The 21333-nt window shown below is 39.1% G+C and overlaps 1 protein-coding gene across 3 annotated transcripts in view; it reads right to left on the bottom strand.

Moving 5' to 3' along the window:
• Positions 1 to 21333, bottom strand: part of MSRA (methionine sulfoxide reductase A) — a 450794-nt gene that overhangs the window by 398658 nt on the left and 30803 nt on the right. The window contains exon 1 of one of the 3 annotated variants that reach the window (XM_043565069.1): positions 5826 to 6143. The exons of the other annotated variants lie outside the window; for them this stretch is intronic. Coding sequence (XP_043421004.1) covers positions 5826 to 5838 — 13 coding nt within the window. The 5' untranslated portion in view covers positions 5839 to 6143. Of the gene's footprint in view, positions 1 to 5825; positions 6144 to 21333 lie in introns of those variants that run through there. 3 annotated transcript variants of the gene reach the window in all.

Raw genomic sequence — 21333 nt, 5'->3', positions numbered from 1 at the left:
AACTTGACAAAAGTTCAACAAGTAAAAAATGGAGTCAAAATTCAAACTGGGGTTGGTGAGACTCTGAAACCCATTTTCTCTAACCCATCATGATGGAGGACTATTTGTTTCAAAGGACCAGAATAAAGCATTCCTGAGTCCCGGGGAACAATTCAACCTTTCTAAGTAAGGGAAAGTAACTTACAGTGCCTAGCAAAAAAGGAGATATGAATGTCACTAGGCATCTGAAATGAAAAGGATGGCATCACTACAGAGGGGCTAATTCTTCAAAACCCAAACTTTACAGGCACCTGGATGGCTTAGTTGGTTAGGAAGCCAACTCTTGATTTCGGCTCAGGTCACCATCTCCAGGTCAGGAGATTGAGCCCACATTGGGCTCTGTGCAGGGTGTGGAGCCTGCTTAAGATTTTCTCTCCCTCGGGGCATCTGGGTGGCTCAATCAGTTAAGTGTCTGACTTCAGCTCAAGTCATGATCTCACAGTTTGTGAATTCAAGTCCCACGTCAGGCTCTGTGCTGACAGCTCAGAGCCTGGAGCCTGCTTTGGATTCTGTGTCTCCCTCTCTGCCCTTCTCTGTCTCCTGCTCACATTCTGTCTCTCTCTCCTTCAAAATAAATAAACGTTAAAAAAAAATTAAAAAAAAAAAAAAGATTCTCTCTCCCTCTTCCTTTGCCCCTCTCCTGCTCGCTTGCTCGCTCTCTCAAAAAAACAAAAAAACAAAAAACAAAACCCCAGACTTTAATACCATATTTTCCACAAAACCTCAAGATCCATACATTAGAGGCATTATAATTATACTGAAGCAAGAGATTCTTAACTATAAAACAGAAAAGAAAAGTTTAATTCTTAGAACATTGTGAAATACAGAACACAAACAGGTAACTTCTTTCCTTTTCTACAATTGCTTTTAGGGAAATAAAATAACCTTGGCACAACCAATGACCAAATTAAGTCAAGCCTTGTAGTTTGTGCTATTACTCATGACCTGCTTGGTCTCAGAATAAATTCCTAACTTCAGTATGTTCTGAACCTTTTTTTCACCTTACCAGAATTTCTACATATCCATCTCACCCCATTTCACTATGTTCTCTGGAACCCTGCTGATCACATCTCCTATCTGACCTGATCCAACAGGCAAACACTGGAATGCTGCCCTCCTTTGCCCCAGACCCTCAGACTTTCTTTGGTTCTTGCTGTCCTGATTCCAAGCCTGGATTCACTCCCCATGCTCTCTCTCTCTTCAGTGCCACCACTTCATCTGGGGTGACTTTGTACCTTCCTAAAGCAGGAAAGTTGGGCCTGAATGTCAACCCCCTCATAACTGTACACAACAGTCCTGACTCTGCCCTGCCCTCTCCTGGGCCTCAAAACACCTCTACAGAAAGACCTTTGAACTGGCCAGAGCAAACCTTCATAACGTCTTATCACACTCTCAATGTTGACTGTTTTGGATAGTCCAGTCTAGCCTCAAGATCCCACATCAACTCTCACACTCTCAGAGAAGTTATTAGCAGGACTAAACCAGCTATTGAGCAGCACCCTCAGCTCTCCACAATTTTCTCTCACCACAATCCCCTCAGCCTTCTTCCCACAGGAGCACATAAGGAAGACTTTCAACTTGTTAGACAATCAGTTGGCCTAGGCCACACCACCAATGCCAACAGCTCTGGGATCCTTTGGGGAAATGAGGAGAGGGAGAATGTAAGACAATAAAGGGCTGGCATGGGAGGAATGAGCAGTTGGCGCCATTGTATACCAGTCAAGTCCTTATTTTATATTGTCTCCAATGGTTACCTCAGGGGATTCTAACTTGGTGACAAAGAATGTGGCCCTACATACTACTCCCTCTAGACTCATAACCAGCAACACAGACTCAGATTAAAAGTAAACATAGTACTTTCTGTTCCTCAACCATTAGGGGAAAAGTTTTCTTAATCAAATAAGACTCAAGAAGATAATAATCTGCCTCACAACTTGGTTTATTCCTTCAATGAATCCTTATTGGGTGGATTCACCCAATGTGAATGTACCAGTGCGAGGCACTGTTGCTGGAATTAATGAAATGCAGGTGAAAACACTGGCAAACTGTAGAGAGATACACATTGGTTATTCTTATCCTTCCTCTCCCTGCAACTCTGAATTCCTAATGGGCAGAAATTATAACTCTGTCTCCCCTACATCCAGCATGGGGCCTGGCACACAGCAGGCCCTCTGGGAATATTTGTTGAGTATCTCAGCAGCAGCGCATACCTGCAGCTGAAACATTTCTCGTCTCATTCTATCTGCCACCAGCCCTGACACAGGTCTTGGCCACCAGAGAAACCTCCAAGCTCATCTCCCTGGTTCATGTGACTTTTATTTCCTCTTAAGAATATGAACCCTCTACAGACGCATGGGTGGCTCAGTTAAGCATCCGACTTTGGCTCAGGTCATGATCTCACAGCTCGTGAGTTCGAGCCCCACATCGGGCTCTGTGCTGACAGCTCAGAGCCTGGAGCCTGATTCAGATTCTGTCTCTCCCTCTCTCTCTGCCCCTCCCCCACTTGCATTTTCTCTCTCTCTCTCTCTCAAAAATAAATAAACATTAAAAATTTTTAAGAAAAAGAATATGAACCTTCTTTTCAGATGACAGAACAACCACATGGAATAAAGTTAGCCCACTAAGTTAAATGCTCACTAATGTCTAGAGTCAAGAGATGTATTATGCCTATGAGTCTTTATGTTAGTGAACAAAACTAAGGAAACAAAACAAAACACCAGACAGCATGGACAGTGGGCTGATTGGTGCACTTAAAATACACCACCCCTCAGCAAACTTACTTCCTAAGGGCTACTGATGTGAGGTTGACCTCCTCTTCTCTTTGTCAGAAAAAAAAAAGGAAAAAAAATCCCTCATAAACAGGCCACTGTTTCATGTTGCAGCCATATCTTCAAAGGTTCAATGACATCTATTTTGATACCTGTAAAATCTAGCACGTGAGCAGTGGTTCAATCTTCCCTATTTAATTTCTTTCTCACAACATTTGAATTGCTTTTTGTACACGTCCATCAGAAGACTTGAACAACTGAAGCTTTCTGGCCAATAAGATACGGCAACCTAAATAATGGTAAACCAAAGTTCCTATAGCTGTATGGACTACAACTAATCTCCTGAGTTTTCATAACAACACTCTAGAATATGTACATTGTGCAATAAAAGTTAACATACTTTAATCTGCTGAAATAAATCTCATTACAGTGCTGCTCTTTTCTAAGCTTTTGTACTTCTATCTTAAATCTATTCTCTCTTCCATCTATGCATGTGGTATCCTTCCCTGTCACCCAAAGTAACTTCGTCAATAAAATATTAGCATGCTTAAGTGGGTACTCAATCAACATTTGTTCAATGAATGAAGAAATGACTGAATAATTATAAAACCCTGGACGAAGGCCCCCTAAGAGGTTTCCATTAGTTTACAGAATTATGTGCTTGCATGTTCAGGTATACATACCTAAATGGGACTAAATAATAGGTATCAAGCAGCAGTTAAATATTAATCCATTTCTATCTTAATAATTCTACTTCAAAATATATAATTCAAACCATGGTGATATACGCTGAGATAGAGTTCGTTTACAATCGTACTACTAGTATTTACACACTTTAAAATAAGATCTGAAATATTAATACTGATATGGAAATAATTCACAGCCTAAATGTCAGTGTGTTTGTAAAATAAAAGGTCTAGAAGCAAAGCAAAGTGCCTAAGTTAAGTCTAAATGTATGTGTTTGAAAATGTAATCAATAATTTTAAACCTAACTTTTTAAAAGGTTGTACAAAGGAGTGTCTGTGACACTCAGTCAACAAGGGACATTTTAATAAGGGACTTTTTTCATTTTAAGATATGTAACAAGTAGGCCGGAGAGAATATATTAGTCAGAAACTTTTACTGGGTGTAACAGCTAATATTTATTATCAAATCTTAAGTCTACTAAACACCATAAAATGGAGCTTTAGCAGTATCAAAAAATTTAATATTTCTTAAGGTATGTTCTGAGATCTCTGTTTTCTAATTCACTTATTTTTTATTATCCTGTCAGAAAAAATTGGACATAAAATAGTCTGGATTGAAGATCAGTTTATTCTCACTGAGTTCGCTGCAAAGAAGTTATGAAATAAGCTAGCAAATGATCCTTTTAACTTTAAGGGAGATGGTCTTAGAGAAACTAAAGAAGTCACATATTTAGGCAACCTAAAAATGACACGGGGTTATGTTAAAGATTTAAAAAGTAAATGAAAGTAAATATAAATCGGTAATAAGACGGTCAGAATGAAAACGTAGCTCTAATTTAAACTTATTTGCTGAACTTTCTTTTTGTGTCATATATTGTTGGTTGCTAGCATAGGCGTGAATGATCCCGTGAGCAGTTCAACAAGAAGACTGTAGCCATGCAAGCATCTCCTTTCCAGTGCCTATCAGCATGTCTTTTATGTCTTGGCGTCCATTTTAGGAATATCAGCGAGGTGGTGTATAAAGAAGCTTATAAAACAAAGGTTGTCACTTTGGCAACCCACGTGAACATTAAGTGATTTCATTTTATTGGAGATCAAAATGTTGATTAGTAAAAAAGTTGAAGAAAATACTTAAGCTCAACTCTGCAAACACCTGTATTAGATTTCACATATTTTTAACTCGTATTTGTATATTAAATGCCATTCTCAGAATGGCTGATGTGTGTCATTATAATACCATAAAAACCACTTCAAACAATTGATCATTTAAGGCGCGCGGTAATATAAAGCTATAAACAAAAAAAAAAAATTGTGAAAGGATTAAGAAATCCATGATTACATACTCAAAACAAAAGGAAAGATCATGGAGCAGTCTTTTATATTACCCAAAATGGTTAGTACTTATGTGAATATACGATTTCCCTGTATTCTTTTAGTATATAAAATAAAAAGAACACATATTATCACAGTAAGTTATAACCTAATGCTATAACTCAAACTCTCTTCTTTAGAAACAGATTACTTACTGACAATGAGGGTGGTCCACAAAAATACGTGCCTTACAGTTACCCTCTCCTACAATAATGCTGATTTTTAAGAGCAGAACTATCACAATCCAACCATAAGCAGGCCTAATAGAAACTTTATTATTAAGAAATTAGATACAAAGTGTACATCTAAGTAAAATACTGGGTAGTACTGAAAAGCAAATCCATGAACTTTCTAGATTTTCCTTCTACTTAAAACATTTTGAGAAAGCCAAGCTACAGTAATCGTTTAATTATACAATCTAATCAACTAAAAATAATGGAATTTTTCTCCAAGTATTGCAAACACAGCTTGCTACTTCTTATCTAAAAGATTAAATTTCTATTCTCAACCATTCCCAGCCATTTCTGCCAACATCATAAAAATTACCTTTTATCATTTTCTTCTCACAATGAGAATTCCCTAATCGCACACATCTTTTAGACATAGACACCTCCCCACCCACCTCCCCACCCACCTCCAAAAACTGGTTCAGAGCAAAGACACACAAAAATAATGACCAAGCTCACATTTCTTGTTTGCCCTTCAAACGAAGTCTGGTGTCTTCAGCTTGCCTTTCTGGTCTTCAGTGTTGTCACTCATTTGCTGGGGGATGTAGTTTAGGACAGCATGAAGCAGCAGAAATAAAAGCTGTTGCTTTAAGAAAACGTTTTCTTAAACACATGGATAAAACAACTTTTACTCTGACTTCCTGGCTGGGTTGCATAAAATCTTAGAAAGGCTCCTTGAAACGTGAATGTCTACAAATGGGAAAAAAAAAATAAAATAAAATCTAAAAACTTACGTTCTGAACACATTCCGAAGGATGTCTGATTTGATTTGAAAGCAGGTTTGTACTGATGAACAAACTTTATTTTGTAGAAAATTAATATTCTCTCTAATTAGAAATTTGCCTTGCCATCTTCTATATTAATCCTGTCTCTCATGGTATAATCATACATGCAAAAAATCAAATACAGTATTTCCCAAATGCATGGACACTGTGGAAGCTTCATTTTGAAAAAGGCTTTTATTTCCCTTAATACTGGTGACTAAACGTCATTGTTATGTACCAACACTTTCAAATAGCCCAAGAGACTTAAAAAGCCTTCTAAGTTTGAAAACCAAAAAGTTCTGAGTTTTTCTGTACCCCAGGACGGTTTTCTTTCCTGAAGCTCAAGCCGAGAAAGCAGACAAAAGAAGCTGATTTGACTGAGCTGTGCCAAGTCTTGCCTTTTTTTCTTTCCTCAGCTCTCCCTCTGCCTCTCTCTCTCTCCCTCTCCCTCTCTCTCTCTTTCTCTCTCACTCTTTTGCTCCCAGTATGGCAACCTTCCGAGCAGTCTTGGCGGAGGTCCAGCCTGTGCCAGTCTGTCTGAATCCTTGTCTCCAAAAGATGTCCTTTGCGGATCAATTAATACATTTGAAAACAGGAAACTGTGGTACGGTACCCAAATCCTGGCACCAACAGCATCGACTTCTGCCAAATCACCTTACAGATTTCATGGTATCCTACCTTTCATAATCATTACTAACATGTTCCCGGAGCAATAATGGAGTACTAGAAGCCATTCACTGTTCAGCGATAAGGAATCTGTTCCCTAGAAATGTCCATATGCGACATATGCACAACCTGCAGTAAATCAAAATTCTCCTGTGAGAAGAGATGTATGTAACTTTAATAAGCACCACATACTGTATTTCTTTTTATAAGACTTGCTTTTCCTTGCCCTGCTGCAAAGAATCATGGGAGGATAGAAAAGGAGGCATGCAGATTAAAATTAAAACTGTATGCCCAAATAAGTCATGCTTTACCCTATGGGAAAAGAACATAGTTCTGATTGAACAGCGAATCCTATTATTAAGGAAATTCTAATGTAAGCTGTACCCATGCAAAATTTTCCTGGATATGAAGGGGGGAAGAGAATTCTTTGCAAAACATAAATATCAATTAAAAGGGAAAGAACAAACTCAGGGGTGGATTTAGTAAAATTAAGTATATTTTCATATTTTGAACCTCAAGTTTCAACACAGTCACTTGTTTACTAAATTCATACCACTACAATTTAATAAGTATAAACAAATACTGTTTATTTTTATTTATAGTATGCACATTTTTTAAAGCCTCATCCTCTGCAGCCCAGTTAATACATGCGAAAACAAGAAGCCACGGTATGGTACCCAAGTCCTCGCACCAACAGCATTGACTTCTGATAAACCATTTTCTGCTATTTCATTTAAGATATCATTGTGACCTTTGATGCTTGAAAGTACAGGGTAGCTATACTCTAGAATCCCCATGGTTTCATAGAAAGAGCCCAGAACAGCAAGTTCTAGTCTTTGGCTCTAAGGTATTTAACCTCAAGGTCCCAAATTGCTTAATCTATACATTCCTCAGTTTGCTCATCTCGCAAATATAAAAATCAGTAACTTCCTCTTCTGTGGTCCCAAAATATTCTGTCTAAACCCAATACACCTTCATTCTAATTGCACAGGACTTAGTTGAGTATGTCTTTTATCAACCAGATGTGTCATTCTCAGGCTGTGCCATGCTGTGTCACTAATCTAAGAAAACTGAAAGTCTTGCATAAGGCTTCCATATTATGCAGGTGCTCAATGAATCTATAAGGAGAATAAATTATGGCTATGGATCGCACAAATATTATTCTAAAGTTCCATAAAACTATGATATATGATCATGAAAAACAAAATCACATATTACTAAATCACAAATTGATAGATCAGAGAAATGCTACAAGATATTGTAAGTGTTGAATTAAAGCACTAACAAGTGTTCTGTGCAATCCTTCCAAATAAGAGTGATGAAACATGAGCAGGATGACGGTGGATTTGCAATTTGTAATAAACAGTTTGACTATAAATGAAAGACGAAGAAAGAGTCTTAAAAGCAGCAAGAGAAAAGTGACTCCTCACATATCAGGGACCTTAAGAAGATTAACAGCCGATTGCTCACCGGAAGCCATGGAGGCCAGAAAGCAGTGGGATGACATATTCAAAGTGCTGAAAGAAAAAAACCATCCACCAAGAATTCTACATCAGCAAAAATCTCCTTCAAAAATCAGACACCCTAAGACATCCCTAGATAAACAAAACCAGAACACTTATTGCTAGTAGATCTGCCCTATAAGGAATACTAAAGAGGCGCTGGGGCTCAGGGGCTGAGCCTGGGTGGCTCAGTTGGTTAAGCATCCAACTCTTGTCATTGGCTCAGTTAATGACCTCACAGTTCATGGGATCAAGACCTGTGTTGGACTCCTGTTTTGGACTGACAGTGTGGAGCCTGCTTGGAATTCTCTCTGTCCCTCTCTCTCTCTGCCCCTCTTCCACTCATTCTCTCTCCTCTCTCCTCTCTCTTTCTCTCTCTCTCTCTCTCTCTCTCTCTCTCTCTCTCTCAAAATAAATAAATAAACTTAAAAAAAGACATAAACTTAAGAGCAACCTCTAAGAAAACAGGGGAATTATAAAGTTATCATACAAAAATATCTAACACAAAAGAAGACTGTAATGGAAGAGAGAGGGACAAAAAAGACAAAGACATACAGAAAACAGCAAAATGGCAAAAATAAATACAGTCTCATCAATATTTACATTAAACTTAAATGAACTAAAGACTCCAATTAAAAGACAGAGACTGGAAGAATGGATTTAAAATACATAATCCAATTATGTGCTGTCTACAAGAGACACAATTTAGATTCAAAGACACAAAGAGGTTGAAAGTAAAAGAATGAAAAAATATACACCATGCAAACATCAACCAAAAGAAAGCTGAAATGGTTATATTAATATCAGACAAAATAAATTTTAAGAAAAAAATTGTTACTAAAGACAAATAGGGGTGCCTAGGTGGCACAGTTGGTAAAGCATCCAACTTTCGCTTGGCTCATGATCTCGCAGTTTGTGAGTTCAAGCCCCACATCAGGCTCTGTGCTGACAGCTCGGAGCCTGGAGCCTGCTTCAGATTCTGTGTCTCCTTCTCTCTCTGCTCCTTCCCCACTCACACTCTGTGTCTCTCTTTCTCAAAAATAAATACACATTTAAAAAAATTTTAAATAAAGACAAATAAAAATGTTTTTTAGTCATAAAAGGGTCAATTTATCAAGAAGATGCATCATTATAAACATATATACACGACAAAAGAGCTCTAAAATATATAAATAAAATACAAAATAATTGAAGGAAGAAACAGATAATTCAACAAATAGACAATTCTTCAATAATAGGTGGTAACTTCAAGACTCTACTTTCAATAATAGAACAACAATATAGACAATCAGCAAGGAACAGAAGACTTGAACAACACTGTAAAGCAACTAGACCAAAGAGACAACTACAGAATAATCCACTCAACAACAGCAGAATGCATTTCTTCTCAAGTGCACATGGACCATTCTCGAAGACAGACAATATATTAAACGATAAAACAAGCCTCAATAAATTTAAAAGGATTCAAATCATACAAAGTATTTCTCCAACCACAATAGAAGAAAAGTAGAAATCAATAACAAGATAAAAAGATTGGGAAAATCACAAATACAAGGGGGAAAATGCTCCTAAATAACCAATGAAAAATAATAAAGACTAGAGTGGAAATAAATGAAATCGAGAATAGAAAAAACTATTTTTTTTAAATCAGACAAAGATATTACAGGAAAACTACAGAGCAATATCTCTTATGGATATAGATGCAAACATTCTCAACAAAATACTACCAAACTGAATCTGGCAACATATACAAAGGATTATAAACTATGACCAAGTGGGATTTAACCCAGAAATATAAGGTTGGTTCAACACAGAAAAAATCAATGTACTATAGCATATTAATAAAAGAAGGGACAGAAACTACTCGATCATCTCAATAGACACACAAAAAGCATGTGTGTCTATTGAGATGATACTACCTTTTACCTTTTATGGTAAATAACCTAATACCTTTTCACGATTAGAAAGCTGTATTTACATAAAGGAAGAGCACTGAAGATGGAAAAAGTGAAAGTAAAATAAGAACTTTTATTTTTCTTATTTTTAATTGATCTAACAGATAAGAGTTTGTTCAAGATAACAGCAATGTACTTATTTATGCTTATGTGTATACATATGTGTGTATGTCTGTGTCTGTGTGTATAAGTATATGCTTATTTATAAGTGAAATGAAAGACAGTGATGATTTGAGGGTGGAAGAGAGTTATCAGGATTATTTTGTTATTATAAGATACCCCCTGAAGTAGTACAGTGTTAGGTGAAAGTGGATTTGGATTCATTTGAAATGTATACTGTAAACTCTAAGGCAATCACTAAACAGAGGTTTTTTCTATATTTTTAATGCTTATTTATTTTTGAGAGAGAGAAACATAGAGTGTGAGTGAGGGAAGGGCAGGGAGAGGAGACACAGAATCCAAAGCAGGCTCCAGGCTCTAAGCTGTCAGCACAGAGCCTGATGCAGGGCTTGAACTTGCAAACCATGAGATCATAACCTGAGCCGAAGTTGGACACTTAACCAACTAAGCCACCTAGGTGCCCCTAAAAAAAGTCTTTTAAAAAACTGTAACTGATATACTAAGAGAAAAAATGAGTTCATATAAAATTCTCAAAACCACAAAAGGCAGAAAAAAGTAGAAGACAAAAATAGGAACAAATATACAATGGCAACAAATAGAAAACAATAATGAATATGGTAGATAGTTATCCAACCATATCAATAATCATCTTGAACATCAATGGTCTAAATGTGCCTAGGAAGACAGAGATTGTCAGAGTGGATCAAAAACTTCTACACAAATGTTCCTAACAGTGTTATTTATAGCAGCCAAAAAGTGAAAGTGACCCAAATATCCATCAACAGTTGAACAGGTAAACAAAAAGTGGTGTAAACATGAAATGGAATATTATTCAGCCATAAAAAGGGATTAAACACTGATACAATGCTTTAACATGGATGAATCTCTGAAAAAAAAAAACATGCTAAGTGAAAGAAGCCAGACACAAAAGCCACATACTGTATATTCCTATTTATATGAAAGGTCCAGAATAGACAAACCCATAGGCGCAGAAAACAGACTAGTGGATGCCAGGGCAGAGAGAAGAATGGGGAGGGGCTCCTGGGTACGGGGTTTCCTTCTGGCGTGATGAAAATGTTCTAGAACTAGTGGTGATGGTTGCACAGCTTCGTAAATATACTAAAAACTGTTCAACTGTTTACTATGAAAAGATGAATTTTATGGTACATGAATTATATCTCAATAAAAATAAAGTTGCAATCCATCTCTCCAGTATTTTTCATTGTTGTGAATGATGACACCCCAAGGTAAGCCTACCAAAGCCCTTCTTATAAAAAATACTACACATTACCTAAAACCTTGACCATGTGAATCTGCTTCAGGAATCCACTCAGCACATTCTAGTGCCTTACTTCGTTCTGACTTCTTGGATATACTTAGTCAACACCAGCATTCCTGGCCTCTCCAAATACTCCCTTCTGTGCACCCTCTTGGATTTCCAGGCCCTCCTTGAAGCACGCAGTCACTCTGTCCTCTTTCCCTAACTGCCGGGCCCTAGGGAGTTCAAACTTTTGACGGACACCTAGGCTACATGTTAGCAAATCTTCTCTTCCCACAACTCGGGTAGCTCTTCACAGGCACCCTGAGCCCAGCAGGCTTAGGGACGCCTCCCCAATACTAACCCAGGATCTGACTCCACTTTAATCCCAGTCTCTCTTCCACCCCTCTGTGGTTCCCTCTCCCAGCCACCTATTTGGACAGGGCACACTCTGTACCTACACAGGACACCAACCCTAGACTGTAAACTCACTATGGTAAATTCACAGACACGGGGAATTTTCTTCCTAGTGTGTACTGTTTATGATTTATTGGAGCCTCAAAACCTTCTTTTGACTCAAGCTATCAGACAGAAAATACAACCAGAAAAGGCTGATTCTTAAAAGTCTTACATAGCCTGTAAGTTAGTGGTTGCCGATGGTAGCATGGTTAAGTGTTCCTACCGACTTAGCACAATCTATGTAAGAGAAGAAACAGGGGGTCAAAATGTACAAACTTCGTGTAAACCTGTGGGTTTTCAAACTTTCTTCCAGGGAGCCCTGGAGCTCCCCAGAGGCTGCAGGGCCTTCAAACTAGACAAAGAAAGAATAAGTAGGCAAGGTTCTAGGACATCACCACCTGCAGCAACCACAGTAGCTCTTTTTTTATGATGTATAGGTACGAAGTTCATACCAGATTTTAACAAACAAATGTTTTTATTAAAAAATAATGTTTAAAATACTTTGTTTTAGGCCAGTCCAGAAAAATACTTCCTAATGAGCTAAACTAACAAGAAGTTTTGAGGTTGTGACTCTCTCAGAATATTTACAACATGAGCTAATATTGTCACCTAAAATGTGAGATGGTAGTGGGAAAGTACTCCCTAACCATACTAAGAATATATCTACTTCGTCCATTAGACAGAAAATGATGGGTGGGCACTTGGTTGGCTCAGTCGGTCAAGCATACGACTTCGGCTAAGGTCATGATCTCACGGTTCGTGAGTTCGAGCCCCGCATTGGGCTCTATGTTGACAGCTCAGAGCATGAAGCCTGCTTCAGATTCTGTCTCTCCTTCCCTCTCTGCCCCTCCCCTGCTCGCACTGTGTCTCTCGCTCTCTTCGAAAATAAACATTTTTTTAAAAGAAGAAATGAGAGAAAATAGGGGCACCTGGGTGGCTCAGTCAGTTAAGCATGTGACTCTGGATTTCAGCTCAGGTCATGATCTCACAGTCATGAGATCAAGCCCCATGTGGGGCTTGGGATTCTCTCTCTCTCTCCATCTCTCTCTCTCTAAATAAACTTTTTAAAATGTTTTTTTTTTTAATGAGGGAAAATAGAATTATTGAACCATTTCCCCACCCTCTTTCCCTCCTTAGATTTAGATCGTTAGGTCTATAATCTGAAACCCCAAAGGGCATGGATCTGGTCTTCTTTCCCAGATATTCATTAAGTTTTGAATACTGATATCCACTCAGGGATAATTCTCTCAAACATTATCTAAACAACCACCACATGCCAGGCATATGACGGGAATAAGGAACCACTGCCATCATGGAGCAGGTTTGTAAACAAGTAATTACAACTACAGGTCACCCATCAGCTATGACAGAAGCACGTTCACGACGTCCTAGGAACACAAGAAGGAAGTAAGCTGAAGGGTCATCTACTGACCAACCAAATATCAAATACATGTCACTTTAGATAGAACAAAGAGAGAAGTTTAAAAGGTTTATTCATTCATTTTATACACATTTACACGTGTTCATTTATGCTTAAAGCAGTAAGCTGAGGTTCTAGAAAATCCAGAGGCATATCAGAAATCACCCCAGCCCTCAAGAAGCTTAAAGTCTAATATAAAGACACTTAAGAAATACCACACTTTACATAATAAGTGTTATTATTTAAATAGCTCCCCAGTTCCTAACTCTTTCATGTTCCTTCCTGATGTCATAAAATAAAAGAACATTGTGTTTCCACAAAGCTCAAATGTGGAATTTTGATGACCATCCCTTCTGAGGCCCATCCAAATCCTACCCATTCTCTCTTTCTGCTCTCCTCTCCTCCCCCGCCTCCCTCTCCTCAGCCTCCTCTTTCTTTCTTCTTTCTCCTCTCTTCCTTCTCCCCATTATGCACTTAGTCATTATCTGCATTTACTGATTTACTAAGCCAGTATTTCCTGAGTACGTGCTTATGTACAAAAAGTAGGGTTAGAAGGCACAATGAACACAGCAATGAAATAAAAAGGTAATCGTGCATTAATAATAATTATGCTAATAAGCACTTTCACATTCCTTAATTCATTCACTCCTCACCCAATCTTTGGAGGAAGACAGGTGTTATTTTACTATAGATGAGAAACTGACATCAGGAGAAGCTATGTGACTTGTCCATACCATTAAACACATGTTTAGAGTACAGGTAATTGAAGCAACTATTCCAGATTCCATTATTTAATGAGTTCAGGAAAACAGAATGAACACAGGTAGCTTCATACATCCCACTACCTACTTAACATTCCCTTTGAATGATTAATAGATACCTCAAAATCTACCTTGTCAAACCAGAACTCATGATTTTCTCACAGAAGTTCATTCTGGGAGGCACCTGGGTAGCTCAGTCGGTTGTGTGTCCAACTTCAGCTCAGGTCATGATCTCACCGTTCGTGGGTTTAAGCCCCACATCAGACTCACTGCTGTCAGTGCAGAGCCCGCTTTGGATCCTCTGTCCCCCTCTCTGTCCTTTCCCTTTCCCCTTTCCTTCATGCTCTCTGTCTCTCAAAAATAATTAAAATATTTAAAAAAATTTTCATTCCTCTTTCAGCCTCCATTTAATAGTAGCACCAAACACTTAGCTGCTCAACCTGAAAATCCAAGAGTCATCCTTGATTCATCCTTCACCACCCACTAAAAAGGCTAAAAGGAAAGAATGAGATAATATAAAGTGTTGGTGAGGCTGCTAGAAACTGGAACCCTCATACACTGTACAGAATGGTAAACAGTCTGGCAGGATCTTTAAAAGTTCAACTTATACTCACCATAGTCTATCTTTGAGAAAACATATGTCTACACAAAGACCTGCATGTGAACATTCGTCAAAACACAATCCTTAATAGCCAAAAAGTCAATACAGTCCCAAAGTTCACAACATGGTAAATGGATAAACAAATTATAGTCTATTGCTGCTACAGGACAAAAAGGCACAGATTACTAATACATGCAGCAACATGGGTGAAACTCAGAAACACTGCGCTAAGTGAAAGAAGCTAGACAGAAAAGACTACATATTGTATGATTCCATTTCGATAAAAGGATAAAAGTATATATAGAGAAGGGAGACTGTTTGTTGTCTGGGACTGGGGTAGGAGAGGGCTGCAAATAGGCAGGAGAGAACTTTGGAGGGAATCCTAGTGTTTTAGATGGGACTGTGTCAATGGCTTCACAACTGCATACAGTATTAAAATCATCGAACTGTACACCCAGAAAAGGTGAATTTTATGCTAAATAAATGACACCTCAATGTGCACACACAACAATTAGAGCATTAAGCAACATTTACTGCATCCAAGGCACTGTATCAAGCCTAAAGGAGATACGAGATGACTAAGACACTGTCCCCACCCTCAAGGAGCTTCCAGTCCTTTTCTTCCAGTTGCAGAAACAGGACAGGGAAATGGAAATAACAAATATCATATGCCAAAAAATGACTGCCAATAAATGGAACAGACAAAGAATGAGAGTTTGAAGGAAGGAGAGAAGACTAAAGCCAGCGGTTCAAGGAGGCCTTACAGAGGATATTACTTTCAATGGGGCCTTGAAGGACGACTGAAAATCCAAAAAGCAGAACCTGGGGGGCATTCTTGAGAAAAAAATCAAGGGCAGGAATTCTCAAGACATGGCAGCAATCAGCAAACGAGTGTGGACAAAGCAGAGGGTCCACAAGGGGAGCAGGAAGGGCCCCAGGCCAGCTGAGGACCAACTACGAAGTCCCAAGTCATATGCTCTCTCATGGGGTTTCCTCAACTTCAGGCACCATGTTCATGACTTTTGCCATATTTGAAATCATAGCATGATTTATTATTTACTTAACATTCTTTAACTTCTTCTTAAAGTTTATTTATTTTTTTTAGTAATCTCTACTACACTCAATGTGGGGCTCGAATTCACAACCCCAAGATCAAGAGTCACATGCTCCCCTGACTGAGCCAGCCAGGCACCCCTAAACTAACTTCTTTATAACCTATGTTAGTTTTTGAAGAAAATTTTATAATTTATTATTAACTTTATAAAGGAAATTTTATAATACAACTGTAAAATGAAAACCAGTATCATTTGCCAGAAATAAAAAATACTGTTAAAATGGGTGCTATTAAATTGTCAATGCTTATAGCAATCTGTAAGCATGAGGCCTCTAACAAGTGTTGGAGGATTAAAAGCATTCTAGCACCAAACTGACATTTGTACCTTGATACAATCAGAAGAGCTGAAAGACAGTAGAAAAAAAAAGGAATGGTTTTCTCACTGTGGTCCATGTCATTCAATGCCATACCCTTGAACCATCTGATATCGTCTTGTGTTAGGGCCCGCACATTTTGGGAAATGCTGGTCTACAGTAAATCCTAAATAAAGGGGGGCAGGGTGATAAGTATAACAATAACTAATATTTATTTAGAACTTACTATGTGCCACTGCTCTAAACACTTATTTCATTTATCCCTCGTAAAATAATACTTACCTCATACGAGCATTATCAACCCATTTTTCAGGCCAGGAATCCGAGGCATACAGACTTCAACTAAACTTGCCCAAGGTCGCACAACTTACTTAAGGTCATACAGGCAATAAAGGGCAGAGCTGGAGCTTCACCCAGGCAGTCTATATCCAGTCTGTGCACCTAATCGCTATAACTGAGCTGATTCGCATGTGAAGTGATATTTGAGGAAGACTTGTCTGGCTATGATCTGCTTGCTGAACTACAGGAAAGAGGCCAGAAGACTACTGCAACCACCCAGGCATCAGATCCCACAGGCCCACTGAGACAGGATGGTTTACTGCCATTTGCTGTGGGCAGCAGAGGGCAGCAGAGGGCTGTGGAGCAGGAGAGAGGCTCCTGCCCAGACTTCCGGCAGGTTGGCTTCCAGTGGAGAAAGGGAATATGAAGGCAAAAGGCCAAGGCCCAAATCAGAGATGCAGAGCCTACCCTTGGAAGATTAGAGCTGTGAGAGCCACTGTCCTTAGGGGGTCAGAAGAAGTCAGTCCTGGAAAGTGGGATGAAGGCCTCCACCCGCCCCCCCCCCCCCCGAAAACAGATACGGAAAGAACAGTGTTGGAGCAGCCAAGTGGCTAAAACACCAGGCCCTGCCCTTAAATTAGTGGCCAACCAAGACCCTCTTATGATCTAATTCCCCACTGAGTTCTTTCACATGGCACTTACAAACCATAATAGTGATATCATGACCTCTTTTATTATTTGTAATTGGATTTCAGGTCTTCCAAGAGTACAGAGTTTGGCTGTACCTTGGCCTGAACTTCCTCTTTCAAATTCAAAATATTCCCTTAGGACTGGTAGCTAAATCTCAGAGGAAGTGTTTTAAAATTAAAATTAAGAAATATATTCAAATGCCATTTCCAGGCTTCTGACAGGTCTGAAACATCTTAAATGCAGACACTATTAATCCACAGACATCAAAATCATTTTATTACCTTAAATCTTCCAAAATCATTGAAAAAAAAATAGGGTAGTAGATAAAACTGTCAGGATAAGAGAAAAAGAAAACCTCCTTGAAGAAAATATCCTATGCATGGTTTGAAAAGGAAGTTTTAAAAAATTAAAAACTGATTTGGACTGCCCAATTGATGCTTAACTCAGGTTTCATTAAATAAGCAGAAAAATTAGACATTGTAAGTTTGTGATTTACTCGTGGAAAAACTATGATTTCTTATTCCCCAGGAGAAAAGCTTTAAGAGCATCAATAGATTTCTCTGCATATCAAATATTTTTCCATTATTCTGAGTGAATTACATTTAGATCAAAAGCAGATGGATTAAATTTCCCTTAAAATACCCAAGAGATTTTTAAAATACAAGGAAATATGTCACAAAACAAAATGTCCAAAAACAATATTTTATCCTAACCTGGCAATGTTTCCCCAGTAGAATAATTAGCCAGAAAACAAAACCACCCTGAGTTTTAGAGGTACTAAATTCAAAATAACTATTAAAACTGGATTGTCATTTGCTGATGCTAAAATGAAATTAAGTAATCTTTGGTGCCTTTTAAAAATCTCTGAAAATATGCCTTTACATTTTTGTTTTTAATCTGGAAAAATAACTGTATCTGAATTAGTGATAAGTTAGATGGGAGTCCAAATTTCATTTAAATACTGTGTACGCAACACAAATTCAGTTAACCGTTCCCAAATTCTTGATAAATTCACCCCCTCAACAGTGCCACAAAGTTCATGGCTTAATTATGCTCATCTATGTTATGTCTGCCTTCCTGACAAAACTATAAACTCCTTAAGAGATTATTAACTTTTTAAATCATTCAGGGGTGCCTGGGTGGCTCAGTCAGTTAAGCGTCCAGCTTCAGCTCAGGTCATGATCTCATGGCTTGTGGATTTGAATTCCACATTGGGCTCTGTGCTGACAGCTTGGAGCCTGAAGCCTGCTTCAGATTCTGTGTCTCCCTCTATCTCTGCCCCTCCCCACATTGTGCACACGCTCTCTCTCACTCTCTCTCTCAAAAAATAAAATAAATATTAAAAATACATACGTACATACATAATCATCCACTAAAATGTAATACACATGACAAGACAAAGGGAGCTCACACATACCCCTTAGTGGAAAAAAGGGCCCTCCAAACCAAATCACTCATTACCATTCAGTCTCCCCATTCTCTCTCCTACTTAGTTTGGCATCTAGTTCAAGCTCCAACATTACAAAATGTAATCCTAGGTCAATGTAGGAAAAGTCCACCATCTCTGGGAAAATAACTTGCTGTGGTTTTTAAAATAGAAGGTGAGGCCCTTAAAGCATGGGTATTAACTAGAACCCATGTCAAAGAGAAGTGCTAAATCTGTTCTGTGTAAGAAAAGATTTACATTTTCTCAGGAAGGGGGTGGGGGCAAAAAAAATGAGGACAGGGATAGGTGAGAGGTTGGATCCTGAGAGTTGCGAGGTTCACCCTGCACGTTGAAACAGGCTGCGGGGAACTGCGACTGGAAGGCCAGCCAGCAGCACTTGGGATCAGGTGTATCCAAGGCTGGATCGCACCTCTGTGCTGTGCCATATGCACTCAGTCACTCCTCTGTCACTCCCCAGTCTTCAGTGAAGTCTAGAACATTCCCACCTTTATCATGAGTGGGGGTTTGGTCGATACAATGCTAAAGGGGTCAATTCAGTGCAAAAAAAAAGAGTGTTTGGGGATGCAGGAACCTAAAGGCGGAGGTAACCAAGTGAACATAAGCATCCTATACACACAACACACACACACACACACACACACACACACACACACACACACACACATACTCCAATCTTAAGGATGGCTTTGGACTTCCCTAATTAGGCCCTGGGGCTTAAGCCAAGAGCAGGAGGCCTCAAGTGGCAAGTGGGTGCCAGCAGCTTCACAGGAGGACTCCTGCACTTCACCTCATCCAGGCTGACCATGTATGGTCTCTGGATCAGAGACCACCCATGTATGGGTCTCTCCTGATCAACCCCTTCCTGATGGCAATCTGAGACTTCCCTAAGACTAGACCTTGTGGGCAGGTCTGACCAGGTCTGCTACCTCCTTCCGGTGTCAGGCTCTCTCCTGACTACTTCTGCCCCAGAACTACTTCTGCTTCAATCTTTGTTGTGACATCTTGCCCAAGCATTTCCCCAGCACCAACCTCAACCTGCCTGTGCATTCTGTTTGCCATTTCTCTTTCTTGACTCACAGTTTATAGGACAATGGCTTGCTACATGGCCAGTGTGCAAGACCTGGTATGCAGTAATTAGTAGGACACTAGTCAAAATTGTACACAAATTTCAATTTTAGGAGACAGAGTTGCAGGCTGGTACGAGCTAACAGTCTGCAAAGAACAAGGTCCACATGTGGTCTGGTGGAAAGAATTTTTGCTCATTGGGGAAATCATGGTGGGGTTCTACTCTTAAACAGCCCATGGATTTGCTTCAATTGTACTTTCAAACATTCAGATATATTTAAAAAAATGGTCTCTAAGAAATTTCAAGAAGAAAACTGTAATTTAAAAGAAAACTGTAAGTAGCCATATTCCATGGAAATGAAATAATAATAAGGAAGGATAAACTTAGTTCAGAGGCAGAGAGAAAGAGAGATTCACTGTTGCCAAAGCAACTTCCTCCAGACTGAGAATGAGACTATCCGGAAAAGTTGTAACTATATTTGCATCTATGTTGCATGCCTCCATTTTCTTTCTCTTTCTCTGCCTTTTCCTCAAGGGAGAAAAAGAACAGAAGAGGAAAGGAGAAAAAAAAGCAAGTGCGACAATGCAAGAAAGATGAAGGGCTTAGGGCTCAAGTTAATAAGTTTCTGAGGAAAGGAGATTCATTGTGAAGGGAAGAGAGGAAGTGTTAAGCATAATATGAAGAAACCACTTAAAATCATTGCATGAATGGAAAAAGAACCTATAGGAACTTGGCTTGCAAGCATTCTTTTAAAATTAAACAAAAAGCCAGAGGAGATAAGTAAATTGCACAAAGTTGCTCAGAGCACAGCAGCACAGGCAAAACCCAGAACTCATGAGCCCACCCTGAGTGGCCATCCCACTGGGCCACAACAACTTCTCACCTTGTTTGGCCATTGGAGATTGGCCATTGGAGAAAAGATTTACATGGCTTATGGGAGTCACTGTATAGGGCATGAACTCTGTGATCATTAATTTCTGAAATGCTGAATGTGGAAGACTAGTAAAAAGTTTTCTTTAAAGTAGAGGTGAAGGGGAAGAGCCAAGCTTTTATGATAAAATACTTGCTAACAGTTGGGTTTAACAACAAAGCTGTTCGTTTATACTGGGAGTTTGCCTATCTATAAATGTTACCTCCTGCAGTGAGGAAGAATGGCAATCATTGGTGATGCTTTTTTATTTATTTATTTTTTTGAGACAGTGCAAGAGCATGAGCAGGGGTGGGGCAGAGGAAGAAGGAGAGAATGTTAAGCAGGCCCCACGGCCAGCACAGAGCCCAACATGGGGCTCAATCCCACAACCATGAGATCATTACCTGAGCCAAAATCAAGAGTTGGCCACTTAACCAACTGAGCCACCCAGGGTGCCCCAGTAATACTACTTTAATAGAGTGTTTTATTTTTCTAGGAAAAAAAAAAGGAAGTAACCGAATCATTGATGAGCGAGGTTCTAGCACTCATGTGGTTCTGGCAACCTAAATATGTCACATGCTACGGCCTGGAGGGAAATGCTCAATCTGTGGGCAACGCCATGAAGAAGCAAATCCACAGCTTCCACAGGCACCACTGTGGGGTGGGCTTCCCAGGGACGCATTAGGCAGGAATCCCCACCAGTGGCAGGATGTTTGAAAACAACAGGGAAAACTGGAACAGTCTAAATGTTTAGCACACGTGTAGCTCTATCAGAGCCTTCCAACTATGGCTCTTGGGAAGGGCTAGCTAGAGGCCACTGCCTTGAAACAGGCAACTCTCATTAATTTCCCATTAAAACCAAATCTAGAGTTAAGTGTAAGAAAGGCACCTATTATCAGTTGGTGACAAGTGACAA

The sequence above is a fragment of the Prionailurus bengalensis genome, chromosome B1 (genome assembly GCF_016509475.1).
Source record: "Prionailurus bengalensis isolate Pbe53 chromosome B1, Fcat_Pben_1.1_paternal_pri, whole genome shotgun sequence".
NCBI lineage: Eukaryota > Metazoa > Chordata > Mammalia > Carnivora > Felidae > Prionailurus > Prionailurus bengalensis.
Note: the sequence above shows the minus strand (reverse complement) of the source record. Positions and strands in the feature narration are given on the sequence as shown.